General features: G+C 32.5%; 1 protein-coding gene across 1 annotated transcript; it reads right to left on the bottom strand.

Annotated features, from left to right (window-relative positions):
• Nucleotides 1-8,024: 8,024 nt before the first annotated feature.
• On the bottom strand, nt 8,025-8,876 carry LOC107931275 (21 kDa protein). The gene has a single exon (XM_016863121.2). It carries the CDS (start codon nt 8,834-8,836, stop codon nt 8,216-8,218), a length of 621 nt encoding a protein of 206 aa, XP_016718610.1. The 5' UTR covers nt 8,837-8,876; the 3' UTR covers nt 8,025-8,215.
• Nucleotides 8,877-14,848: the final 5,972 nt, after the last annotated feature.

Raw genomic sequence — 14,848 nt, forward strand, 5'->3', positions numbered from 1 at the left:
TCAAGTTCAACACCTTTAGGCTCTTGGTCCTATCATCTCATTGATACTCAACCTTGAAGTAGTCCCATATCCCATTTTCTAATCCAAAAGTCATAATTCTATTGAATATGGTTAGTAAAATCGAAGCATAAAGGCAAGCATTTGCATTTGCCTTCCCGATGGCTCTCTTCTTATGCATTTTGATCTGGTTCATAGTTGGATTGCTGGGAAGTGGAGTCACCTCATAGTCTTCCTTAACAGCTTCGCAATAATCACAACCCTCATGTGTGTTTGCATTCTCATAGCCCATGTTTGATAGTTCTTTCCATCAAACATGGGTGGGGCTAAGACAGGCAGGTTACTTGATCCCGATTCCATTTTCCTTAATACCTTACAAATGTATCTCTCAAATTTTCTTTCAGAACTCTCACAGAAATTTCTCGTAGTTCTCTAAAAAAAGCTCTGATACTACTATTGGTTTAGCAGAGAATTAATAAAAGCATAGAAAAATAAGAATGAAAGAGATGATTGAATTCATTAACCAAGAAGCCCTTATATACATGTCTCAAGTAACAACCTCAACCAAATTTTAATTTTCTACTCCTATTAACAATCTAACAACTCCTACTAACAAGCTAACAAATCTCCCTAGGACTTAGTCAAATCTCCCTAGGACTCAGTCTTATTAATAAAAAAATTTTGCAGCCCTTGAGACACTGACAAATTTGCATAATATAATTTGGTGTGGCTGATATGATAGCTTCGATAAAAACTTCGCACCTCGCCGAAGATAAAAATTTTCCTTTCCAACTTTCAATTTGGTTGGTGACGTTTTCCCTCAGAAAGGATAAAGATTATCTTTTTCCTCTTCCCCAAATTGATGGCAGAACTAAGTATTTTGATCTCTCGTCTATTGGAGCTATCCAAGATCACTAAGAATACGACTTTGAGTTATGGGATAAGTGTTGGGGGAGAAAAGCATTGGCAATTTCTACAAGTTCATAGGTTACCCACTTGCCCCTTTCGAAGATGTCAATGTAATGATAAAGTGCGATAGTATTTTTAAAACGTCTTTTGAGCCAAATAGAAGACATACACCTGTGAGCAATGAATGAGCCATTAGATAACATCCAGGCATGATACGAACTTCTTCAATCAAGCTTGAATTTCCAATCTTGTTAATGAGGTTTGAAAGAACATTTGCAACCATATTAAAGAGGGCCAAATATAAATAATCTCCTTTACATAACCCTCTTCTAAGTTCAGTTTTCCTACGTTTGCGAAGTCTAACTTAGTGAGAAATATCCACTATCTTCAATACTTATAACAAGTGAACCTAAATCTATCATAGCCCATGGCAATTTCCTTGCTTTTTTATTCTAGAAGACTGATACTTTCACCACTAAGATCACCCATGTAAACTTAGCATGTAAAACCGCAACACAGGTTTTACAATCAAATGCACTCTCACAAATTATGTTCTTCACTTGAACAGATTAAATGCTCTCTAATCTCCGTACAATAACCTATAAAAATCTCTCAATTATATAGGGATTTCAAGACTTGCTGACATAATGAAGATCTATACCAAACCCTATTAAACAACAGCTAAACTAGCTAAATACAATAGAATAATAATAAACAAGGTAAAAAGGACTCTTGTAGAGGCGAAGCCAAAATAAATTTTTAGGGGGGCGAATGAAATTTTAATTTTTTATAGTCTATATCTTTATAATTTTTAAAAGATTAAATTGAATATTTTATAATTTTAGGGGGCTAAAGTGTAATTTCACCTTTACTAATTTAAAATTTTAAAAACATTTAAGGCCTAAATAACAATTTTTCATTTTAGGGGGGCCAAGGCCCCTGCCAGCCCCCCTTAGATTCGTCTCTGAACTCTTGGCTGCTAAGATATCCACATTCCAATCCAATCTAATGGATTCAATAAGTAAGATCCAATCTGATTCTCCAAATATGTTTCCTCAAGTGATATCATCTTCCTTGATGGGTTAAATGTATTCCACAATATCAACATAGCCCAAAAATTTAGTTCAATAAATTATCAAATCTTATAAATATAAAAAAAATGTCTACTTTATAGAAGTGATTCAAGAAATGAACACTTCTTTAAACACAATTATACCATATCTTTCTAACTTTTTTCCTTTTACTTTGTTGTTGTCCTTGCTATGAGATTTGATGATCTCATTTTGTATTTATTTTATCCGTGTGGAAATTTCTTTTCGAACAAAAATCAAAAGATAATTCCTCTACGTTCCTTATCACATCCTAGTTTAAGCTTTGTTCACACAAGGATGATGTTAGAATTAAGTGACCCAAATCCTTATTTAAATTAAATACTGTGGTAAAATAAAATAAAAGTAAAATCCCTATAGAATTATACTTCTTTTATTTCATTTTATAATAAGGTTTTTTAAACCTTATTAAACTCCATCTATTTGATATTATTAGAATAAGGAGTTTCACTCCTATTAGAATAAGGTTTACAAGCCTATAAATAGGCATAGTCTACTCATCTTGTAATTAATTCGAATTCAACATAGTGAATTTCTTCTCTTCTACCCGTGGTTTTTTTCCCGAAAGGGTTTCCACATAAAATCTGTATGTACTTTATTTTTCTATTTCTTTTTCTCTGTGATATATTGTCATTACCGACATTATATTTTTCTCAAATTGGTATCCAAGCTTTCGAGTTTTTCATCTCAAATCACGATAATGACGTCTTTGAAGTACGAAATTCTGCTGTTGGATCGCAACACCAGATTTACGTTGTGGCAGATAAAGATGCAGGCAATTCTTGCACAGATGGACTTAGAGGAAGCCCTGCTAGGGGTACTTAAGATGCCTTCAACATTGACGGAGGAAGAGAATAAGCGTAAGGATTGAAAGGCGTTAACACAGTTACATCTGCATTTGTCTAACGAAATTTTGCAGGATGTGATGAATGAGAAGACCACCGCTGGATTATGGAAGAGGTTGGAACAAATATGTATGTCGAAAACTCTAACTAGCAAGCTGCATATGAAGCAACGTCTTTATGCTTATCGTTTGGAGGAAGGTGCATCTGTGCAAGAACATTTAAAAGTGTTTAAAGAAATTCTCTCAAACTTGGAGGCCATGGAGGTTCAGTATGATAAGGAAGATCTAGGGCTGATTCTACTTTGTTCGTTGCCCCCGTCTTATTCAACCTTTAGAGATACGATTTTATATAGTCGCAAGTCTCTCACAGTTGATGAGGTTTATGCTTCTTTAACCTCGTATGATAAGATGAAGCATCTTATGGTTAAAACTGACTCTCAGGGAGAGGGTCTTATTGTTCATGAGAGACAAGATCGGAATGCTGATGATGATCGTGGAAGGACACAAGAATGAAATCCTCGCAGTAAATCTAAAGGTAGATCGAAGTCTTTAAACAGAGGTAAAACTTGTAACTTTTGCAAGAAGAAAGGGCGCATTAAATCTGAGTGCTATAAGCTACAGAATAAGATCAAAAGGGTGGCTGCGAATCAAAATGGAAAACAACTAGAAAATTCTAGTAAAGCTAATGTTGTAGAAGATTACAGCGATGGTGAACTTCTAGTCGCTTCTGTCAACAATTTTAAAGCGAGCGAGGAGTGGTTCCTTGATTCGGGTTGCACCTTCCACATGAGTCCTAATCGGGATTGGTTTACAACTTACGAAACAGTGTCTGAAGGTATTGTGTTGATCGGAAATAATGCTTCATGTAGAATTGCAGGTGTTGGAACAATTAGAGTTAAGATGTTTGATGGAGTTGTCAAAACACTCAGTGACGTACGACATGTTCCAGAATTAAAGAGAAATTTAATTTCGTTGAGTACTCTTGACTCAAAAGGGTACAAATACACAGCTGAAAGTAGAGTTTTGAAGATTTCCAAAGGTTCCCTCATTATGATGAAAGGGCAGAGAAAGACTGCCAAGTTATATGTTTTGCAGGGTTCTACTGTTACTGGTGATGCACTCTTCCTTGTCAGATGATGATATTACTAAACTTTGGCATATGCGCCTATGATATATGAGTGAGAATGGCATGGCAGAATTGAGTAAAAGAGGACTTCTTGATGGCAAGGAATTTGCAAACTGAAGTTCTGTGAGCACTGCATTTTTGGGAGGCGAAAGAGAGTTTGATTCACCAGAGGAATCCATAACACGAAGGGAACATTAGAGTATATTCATTCTGATCTCTGAGGGCCATCCAGAGTGCTTTCGAGAGGTGGAGCTAATTATATGCTAACTTTTATTGATGATTTTTCCAGAAAAGTGTGGGCGTTCTTCCTAAAGTAGAAAAGCGATGTGTTTTTTGCATTTAACTATTGGAAAACCATTATTGAAAAATAGACGGGAAAGCAAATAAAATACCTACGCACAGACAATGGCTTAGAGTTCTGTTCTGATGAGTTTAATAAATTGTGCAAGTCAGAAGGGATCGTGAGACACTTAACAGTTCGTCATACTCCACAGCAAAACGGTGTTGCAGAACGAATGAACAGAACGATCATGGAGAAGGTTTGATGTATGTTGTCAAATGTCAACTTACCAAAGTCATTTTGGGCCGAAGCAGCCTCTACTGCATGTTTTTTATCAACCGATCTCCACTTGTTGCCTTTGAGAAAAAGACTCCATAAGAGGTATGGTCCGGTAATCCTGCTGACTATTCTGATTTAAAAATTTTTGGTTGTCCTGCGTATACTCATGTTGATAATGGAAAATTGGAACCAAGATCTATTAAATATGTTTTTCTTGGTTATAAAGCTGGTGTAAAAGTGTATAAGTTATGGAGTCCTGAAAATAGAATAGTTATGATTAGCAGAGATGTTGTTTTTGATGAAACTGCTATGCTACCTAACTTATCTCTTAAAGACTCTTCCAATAAAGAAAATCAAAAGCAGGTGGAACATCAGATTAATCTAGAATCTACAACAAAATCGACTACTAAAGCCAGTACAAAAATTCAAAATAGAGTTGCTTCTTCGCCACAATAATCTATTGCCAAAAATAGAACTAGAAGAGAAATTAAACCTCCAAAGAAGTATGTAGAGGCTGATCTAGTTGCTTATGTTTTAAATGTGGCTTAAAGATATAGATGCAAACCAAGAGCCATCTAATTATTCTGAGGTGGTTAGTTGTGAAGACTCAGAAAAGTGAATGTTTGCTATGCAAGAGGAGATGGAATCACTACACAAAAATAAAACATGGGATCTTGTGAAACTTCCTAAAGGTAAAAAGGTGTTTAAGAAGAAAGAAGGGACTCCAAAAGTTGAAGAACCCAGATACAAAGCAAGGCCTGTTGCAAAGGGTTATAGTCAAATTCCAGGAGTGGACTTCATAGATGTGTTCTCTCCAATTGTGAAGCATAGTTCAATTCGAGCTTTGCTTGGTATTGTGGCCATGCATGATTTGGAGCTTGAGCAGTTAGATGTAAAAATTGCATTTTTGCATAGAAAACTTGAGGAGGATATTTACATGCAACAACCAGAGGATTTTACAGTCTCAGAAAAAGAGGACTATGTTTGCTTGCTGAAAAAGTCCCTTTACGGTTTGAAACAGTCACCAAGACAGTGGTATAAGAGGTATGATTCCTTTATGACTTCTCATGATTTTAAAAGAAGTAGCTTTGACAGTTGTGTTTACTTTAAGAAAAACAGTGATAGTTCTTTTGTGTATCTACTCCTTTATGTTGATGACATGTTAATAGCAGCGAAAGATAATGAGAGATAAGAAAGGTCAAAGCCCAACTAAATGAAGAATTTGAGATGAAAGACTTGGGACCAGCAAAGAAGATACTTGGTATGGAGATTCTCAGATATAGAAAAAAAAATTAAATTGTACCTAAGTCAAAAGGGGTACATTGAGAAAGTTCTTTGCAGATTCAATATGCAGAATGCTAAGCCTGTTAGTACTCCTTTAGCAGCCCATTTCAGACTTTCATCGGCTTTGTCTCCACAATTAGATGATGAGATTGAATACATGTCACATGTTCCATACTCTAGTGCTGTAGGATCTCTCATGTATGCATGGTTTGTTCACGTCCAGATTTATCATATGCAGTTAGTGCAGTTAGTAGATACATGGCGAATCCCAGTAAAGAACATTGGAAAGCAGTTCAGTGGGTTTTAAGTTACTTACGATGTACTACCGATGTTTGCTTATAGTTTGGAAGAACTAGAGATGGAGTCATTGGGTATGTTGATGCTGATTTTGCTGGAGACCTCGATAGAAGAAGATCTCTCACAGGTTATGTCTTTACAATCAGAGATTGTACAATCAGTTGGAAAGCCACTTTGCAAACTACAGTCGCTTTGTCTACCACTGAAGCTGAGTACATGGCGATTACTGAGGCTTGTGAAGAAGCTATTTGGTTGAAGGGACTCTTTAGTGAACTCAATGAAGACCTTCAAATCAATACAGTATTTTGTGACAGTCAGAGTGCCATCTTCCTTATAAAAGATCAAATGTTTCTTGAGAGAACAAAACACATTGATGTTCGGTATCATTTTGTTCGTGATATTATTGCTCGTGGTAATATTGTTGTGAGAAAAATTAGTACTCATGAAAATCCTGCAGATATGGTGACTAAGTCACTTCCTATAACCAAGTTTGAGCACTGCTTAGACTTGGTTTGTGTTCATTGTTGAAAATAAACCCTTAAGGAGTTTTATGGAAGAGGTGGAGAAACTTGTTCGTTTAGAGTTCGTGATGAAGAACTTGTTCATTAAGAAATTGTGTCAAGGTGGAGATTATTAGAATTAAGTGACCCAAATCCTTATTTAAATTAAATACTGTGGTAAAATAAAATAAAAGTAAAATCCCTATAGAATTATACTTCTTTTATTTTATTTTAGAATAAGGTTTTTTAAACCTTATTAAACTCCATATATTTGATATTATTAGAATAAGGAGTTTCACTCTTATTAGAATAAGGTTTACAAGCCTATAAATAGGCATAGTCTACTCTTCTTGTAATTAATTCGAATTCTGCATAGTGAATTTTCTTCTACTCTGCCCGTGATTTTTTCCCGAAAGGATTTTCACGTAAAATATGTGTGTAATTTATTTTTCTATTTCTTTTTCTTTGAGATATATTGTCATTACCGACATTATATTTTTCTCAGATAATATGATAAATTAATGATTTCATAAATCTGAAGTTTATTCCTCTGCATGCCTATCACATCCTAATGTTTATATTTGTCACTTTTCTGAAAAGGATTTATCACAGTTTTCTAATTAATTAGTAAAAACAATATTAGTTGGATTCTACTTTAGATGAAAGGACGTGTTCAAAATGCATTGGATGTCTCCGTTTCGACTTTTGTTTCATTTAAACCTCAACAAGTACAATGAATATTAAGCTGAACTTTAATTACTTCATAAAACTACTTTTAAAAAATTTCTTTTTTGTATTTTTAATTTACGACCTCTTTTATAAATAATGATTTCCCTTTTTGAAATGTTGATACGGTGAAGTAGATTTTGCTCCGTGACTCCTATTAATCAGGTAAAAAGTTAGTGTGGCTTCGTGCTAGATTTTAGTTGTTTAATCAGATCAAGTTATATTTCTATCATTTTGGGTAGAAAATTACAGTAATAGTTTAGAGTTCTGTTTAGCCAGAGCTTATCTGAGGAAATAAAGCCGCAAATTTGTTATATGAAAGGAATCAAATGTCACGTCACTTTTTTAGGGTAATGTCACTGGTAGGGCCATAAAACCCTGCCCTGCTTTTATGCCCATATTTCATGACAGCACAAAAATATCTTCTGCAATCTCAAAGATGCTACCACTAAACTTTCTGTTTGAAAAGATGAAAAAAGGTAACGAAACGTGTTCCTCTTTTGATTAAACCTCGGATTTATCAGTCTGGTGATAAATTGAATATCAAATTTGTTATTAAAACAGGATTAGACAAAAAGCTTCCCCAAAATAAGGGTCTCTGGATTATTATCTGTGTCTTGTCTATTTTCTAAACCAACAATAATTGAAATTAACTTTGAGGTGGGAAATGAGATTGAAAACTAAACCTTGATTCACAAGTTGATATTGTATTACATATACACAACAGTTCACACAAACACAAATTTGATATTCCCTCAATACAGTTCCCAACATAACCTGCTATCTTACATATCTTTCATCTTATACTTATCTTCTCTGTAGTGTTTTCATGAGAAGTAGTAGCCTCCCCCATATGATGAGAAATTAAGGTAAGTTACTTTGAGTTGAGGCATAGTTGTTGACAAGAGCCAGGGCATTGCTTGTCAAATGTGCAATTTTAACAATCCTTTTCCTTATCATAGTCTTTACATTTCCATTCATGGACTTTCCTGCAAATCCATCCATGCAAGTATCTTCATCTGTCAGCGCTGCACTAACCCAAGTTTGAATATCACTCATTGTAAGCGCAAAATTTGAGCGGCTAATGTGACCAAGTTCCTCTATAGACTGTTGAAGCTCATCAACAGAGTCACCGATCACCTCAATGCAATCTGCCATGGCAGCAGCTACCCTAGGCCTCAAACCGTGGATTCTAGAGATCTTCACCATCAACCTTGAAGTTGATTTGCTGGCCTTGAGGGTAACATTGAGGGCAGTATCCACTAACAATCTGGGGCTAGTTTTGATTTTGTTTGCATAGATTGAGAGTGAGCGATAGCACAGTCTGGGATAAGTTGTGGAGCTGCATGAAGATTTGATGTACTCAATGTTTCTTTGTTTGTCAAATGGTGCATCAGCTAAGCTCAAGACCATGTTAGTAGTGAATTGAAGGGTAATAAGCAGAATTGGGATTACCTTCCAATGGCGTAAAGATGAACCTTCCATTTTCTCTCTCTCTGTCTCGTTTATGATTTTAGAGATGGGAGATAAGGGTCGATTTATAGATAGTCCAAATTTTTTGTGGTTCCCACAAATGAAAGATGGACAAGCCTCATATTAAGCGGAATAATAAAACAAGGGTTTAGCCCCTCAATTTAAAAAAAAATTAAATTAAATCCTGTTTTTTTTCAAGCACTCTAATTTTCAAAATATATAAAAAAAATCTCAAAATTAAAAAAAAAAAGTAAAAAGCCTCTGCTCTTTTTTTTTTTGCACTTAATTGGATACTTGAATTGTCAAAATGTATCAAAAAAACTCTTTTACCATTAACTTTAATAGTTGACCATTAAAATTAACCGCCCCTAAGTTTTTTCAATTAAAGTCACAACGTGTCACAATCACGACATGACATGTAATAAAAAATGATAAAAAATAAAAATCAATAAAAGTTATAAAAATTATTAAATTTTAATAAAAATAGAAAAATAGAAAAAATTTATAAAATTTATAAAATTTATAAAATTTATAAAAATTATAAAAAAATTATAAAATATATAGAAATATAAAATTTTATAAAGTCGTAAGAAAATTATAAAAAAATGTAAAAATATATAAAATTCATAAAAAATTATAAAATTTATCATACCAAAAGAAACATTTTAAAATTTTTCTATAACCTTTATTGATTTTTATTTATTATCATTTTCGCCACATGTTACATTGTATTTCGACACGTGATGGCTTTAACTGGAAAAATTTGGGGTCGTTAACTTTAACAGTCAACAGTTAAAGTTAATATTAATGGTTAAAGGACATTTTTGATGCATTTTATATATTTTTTTATTTTTATAATTTTTTTACTTTTTTCTAATTTATAATATATTTTAAATATTTTTATATTTTTATTAAATTTAATATTTTTATAATTCTTTTACCACTTGGCACGTAGTGATTGTGACATAGGATAGCTTTAATTCAAAAAAAATTAGGGGCAGTTAACTTTAGCGATCAACTATTAAAGTTAACGATCAAAGGGCATTTTTTTAATACATTTTAACAGTTGAAGTACCCAATTTAGTGCAAAAAATGTAGGGGCTTAATTTCTTTTTTTTTTTTGTAAAAGCTTGAGGGCATTTTTAATGCATTTTAAAAATTCAAGTACCTAATTGAGTGCAGAAAAAAAAAACAATGACTTAATTACTTTTTTTGAAAAAATTTGAGGGTTCTTTACACCTTTAAACCTAAGACAAGAAAAGATGCCTATAAACCATTAAAAGCAATAGTACACTATGTCCCAAGTGAAATAGTAAAGAATTTATGATTAAGTTTTTAGTTAAAATGAATTTCGAAGTTTTAAATTTGAGCCTAAACAATCTCAATCTTTTATTTTTTTTAAAAATTAATATATTACTTTATACTTATATTTAGTTTGAATGTTCAATTTGATATTTAAATTTTTTTTCTCAATTCAGTATTTGAGTTTGACTTCAATATTCAATTTGATACCTAAGTTTTTTTTTCAAATTGATACTTGAGTATTTCTTTGTCCAATACAAGTATTTAAGTTTGACTTCAGTTTTTAATTTTAATACTTATTTTTTTCTTTTATTTTAATTAAGTATTTGTAATTTTTACTAGAGAACACATATCAAATATTTATTAAGTCATATAATACTATTTAATTCGAATATTAAAATCAACCTTGAAATCTAAGATACTAAAATTTAACATTAAAATCAGGTATAAATACCAAATGGTATATTTAGTTTAATAGAAAGTGAATTGCAAGGTTAAAAGAAACAAAGAAGTCACTACAGACAAACAATGATCAAATCTAGGATAAAGACTCCGGAATAAATGAAGGAAAAAGACAAATATTGTGTCAAGGTCGTAGGATGCTATTCTTGAATAAACCAAGGTACAAAAAAAGGAATCCACCATAGAATTAATTGGGAAATGGACTGACATGAGATGCCAAAACAATTGGAGTTTGTGGAATTGATATTACTAACCCTAAGGTCTAAACTGATTGAGGTGTCACTTAGGAATAGGATGAAGATTGGATTGAGATAAATGACCCAAAATCCATTGGAAAAGACATTAATTTAATGATTTGATTTGTCACAAGTTATCCACCACAATATTTGGGTTGCTATTTCAAACAGAGGCCAAAGTTGTTCTTTTTTTGGTCATAAAACAGAGGTGAAAGTTGATTGAAATGATTGCTTCATGCATATTTCGGTTTCGTCCTTGTAGCTTGTTTTAGTTGAACTGTTGTAATAAACGGAATCAGACGTTTCCTTCGTCACCGTATGAATTGAAATTTGACGTTCATTTCGCCAATATATACGTCAAAACAATTGTTAGTTATCAACACTGAAACCCTTTGAATCGAGTTGGACAACCCGATTCCCAAAACTTTGATTTTATAAATGTCAAATGATTTTTTCAAGAGCAATATAAGCGAGGGTGACATAGTGAATATTTATTTTAAAATTTTAAAATTTATCGTGGTGTTATTATTTTAACTTTGTTTATTTCATGTTTTTCATTCAGCGTGTATCAAATAATAATCTTTAAGATATTACAATAACAGAAATGATGTGCAATTTGATATATAAGATTTGACTTGGTGCAATTATATACCTAAAATTTTGATTATGGTTTAAATGTATACATAAAATTTTAATTTTTATTTAACCATACACATTTAAAAAAGTAAATAATCAATTTTTATATTTATTTTTATATTAAATAAATATATTTATTTTTATGTGTAATATATAAACATAAAATAATTCTATATTAATAATTATTTTAATAGTGTAAGAGAATTACACCAAATCAAATTTTAATGTATAAGTCGATTGAGTCTTAGCTTAGTTGATATCGGTATTGTTGCCAATGTAATATAACGTGAGTTCGAGTGCGCAAAATCGCATTATCCTCTTATTTAAGGGTTGATGAGTGGATATGAGTAGTTCTAGACATTGTATTAAAAAATAAATACTAGAAATTGTGATGCTACTCTCATATGAAAAGAAGTAAATCGAAAAAATTTCATGTATAAAATTGCATGAAATCAAAATTTATGAATAAAGTTACATATTCAACTGAAGTTTATGCATAATTTTGAGATTTATCCCAAACATAAATGAAAATAATAGTGAAATTTAAACTTTAATTATTTTTTTACTGCTACTTGTATAAAAATATATAAATGTTGATAAAAGCTTCAAACAATAATTAAAATTTAAATGAAAAATAATGAAATTCGATTTTTTTTATGATTTTAACTATTAAATGAATAAAAACATCTAAATGTTGGGTCTTAATGCTTCTATTTTATAGCAAAAAATTTTAATTTTATATTATTTAGTTTAAATATCAGTAAAAGTTTTATTCAAATTTGAATAATTTAAATTATAGTGAAGTCTAATTTAACATGAATATGAATGTAATTTTAGGTTCAATAAAATATTTTTTAATACTCAAAATCTAATAATAAAATATATTTTAATGGCCATTTAATAATATATATTATATAATAGAGGATATTTTTGTCAATTCAAAAAATTTTCCAAACTCGTGCTTTTATGTATGTTAGTTTCTCAAGTCGCATGTGTTGTATGTGATATTATGTATTTATTTTTAAATTTATTAAATAATATGTTTTTACTTCCTATAATTACTGTAAAACAATATTATTCAAAATAATAAACATTTTTAGAACATAACAATTATTTTAGTATTTCAATTTATAAAATATAAAAATTCCAAATCATAGTTATAACATATCAATTTTAAAAAGTATATGTAAGAGTCACGACTCGTCGATCAAATCTCGTGAGAATTGTGCATAGAACGCCCTATAAAGGTCAACTTATTAAATGGGGCTCACTTGACCCATATGAACTGGCCCGATTCGTGGAACCCATGGAGAAGCCCATCTTCTTAAAACATTGGTGGCCCAGTGAAACACTCCAATAAAACTAAAGTTACCAAGGTAAATAGGGTAAATCCTAAATGGATAAGATTGTATAGAGTTTAAATCATTTAAGACTCTCGATTGTAGATAGGCCCTAATCTTGATCGTCCATATAACTCAATATGTACTGTTAGTTTTGGGGGAGCTCAACTATAAATAGAGGCCTTCCCCTTCATTTGTAATTACTTCACTTCATTCATAGTTGGAATATATTTGAGAGCATTTACTCAAACACTAGATGTGTTATTTTCCTTCGGCTTTCCTGTTATTTGTTGCCTTTTCGGTTCAAGTTTGCTTCCACCATAATTCGGTGCCTTAAAGAAATTCTACGAGAATTCTCACTTTTGCAAGAGTTAAACTGATTTAGGCGTATTTGAAGAGAAAAATGGCCTAAGGCCACGTGGATTGCGAGACGAAAGGTCTAGCCTCACAATTGGTATCAGAGCTAAAGCTGCAAAGACACCGTTCTAGATGTCAACAAGAAGAGACGAGCAATATGTCCTGATAGAGACCTATAGGAGGTCTAAGAAAAAAAGCAAATCGAGGGATATGTTGTCGGTTTTGAAAAGTCGTATGGTCCTTCTTAAGGAATCCATAGGGGAAGTAAAGGAAACATTTGAGGTAGTGGAGACACGCACTGATAAGTTAGAGTCGATGAGAGAGTAGTTCAAAAAATATGTGGCAAAAGCCCTTAGTTCCAATATGGACGCAGTGGAAGCACTCCTCAATACTACTGTAGGTAAGCTGACAAAAAATAATGATGCTCTTGAAGTTGGGATAACAGCTATGAAGGAAGAAAATGAAGCCACAGTGACAACTTTGAACGCAAAAATCAAGGAGCTCGAGGGAGAGCTTGCTGTGGGTAAAGGGGTGTTGAGTGCAACATTAAGCTGAAAGATTGATGTCCCCAAAGAAGTTGATACGAGTCACAAGGGCCCAACTCAAGCTCAAAAACGTGATGGACTCAAATTACCACAAGGCCCAATAATGAGGTCAAAGGCCAGACAAATGCGTTCAAAACTAAATGAAACCATTCAAGAATTTATTAGCAAGGCCTTAGATGCGTACACGAAGGAAAAAGAAAATCAAGATTCACTTTCTTGTTTCCAAGAAAATCAAGAAACCGAATCTTGGTCCAATTTTGCTGTTTGGAGCGATTTCAAGAATCAAGAAAATCAAGATTTCAAATCTTGGAAATCTTGGTCCAAGAAACCGAATCTTGTAGCTAAGGCGCATTGGATCTCCGTTACGAGCATCAACAAACCAATTTCGGAAGGAAACAGACTACAAGCCCAAGTTCTTGAAGGCAAGGCCCAATAAGATGTTCCAAGCCCAATCAAGAAAGTTAAATGAGACTTAGTTGAAAATCAGGCCAAATTGTCAAAGTGGCCCAATTTGTAAAATTTTAATTCTTTAAGTACCTAGTTTAATTTTTAGACTTTATGATTAATGCCTATGTAAAAAATTCAGCCAAAGCAGCCCATTAAATGCCTTGGCCGAATTTTTCCTCTAAATTTAATAATTAGGTTTTTTTTTTAGTTTTCTAATAAGATTAGGAAAATAGTTAGAAGGCCTATTAATAGGCTTGGCCGGCTACCTTGTGAAGACACTTGAATAATACATTGAAATCAGATTTGTTTTGTTGAGTGAAAATTCTCTTTGAGTTCTCCAAGAATTTTCTCTTGAGTTTTCTTTAGAAGGAGTTTTAACAATCTTTTTGATTGTGGGAGCCATCTTCAGCCTTCTTCTTGCCATTGTTCTTCATTGGAGGGAAGATTAGAGCCGTTTGAAGGGAGTTGTGAAATCTTTCGGGATTTCAAGGCTTCTTAGGACTTTTTTTATTTTCTTGTTGTTCGTTCTTCCTTATTAATTTCTGCTTGTGCTGATTTATTGATTAACTTCGGATTAATTGTTCTTGTTGCGTTTCAGCCATTCCAAACTTCAAGAGCTGATTCAGCTTCGTTGTTAGGCATCAAGAAACGTTCTTCATTCATAATTTCCAGATTTCTTGTCGCCCAAGTATTTCTTAT

Source organism: Gossypium hirsutum, chromosome D08 (assembly GCF_007990345.1).
Source record: "Gossypium hirsutum isolate 1008001.06 chromosome D08, Gossypium_hirsutum_v2.1, whole genome shotgun sequence".
Lineage (NCBI taxonomy): Eukaryota > Viridiplantae > Streptophyta > Magnoliopsida > Malvales > Malvaceae > Gossypium > Gossypium hirsutum.

What these genes read in the sequence shown, in the direction of transcription:
- LOC107931275 (XM_016863121.2), bottom strand. Translation starts at nt 8,836, where the DNA reads ATGGAAGGTTCATCTTTACGCCATTGGAAGGTAATCCCAATTCTGCTT.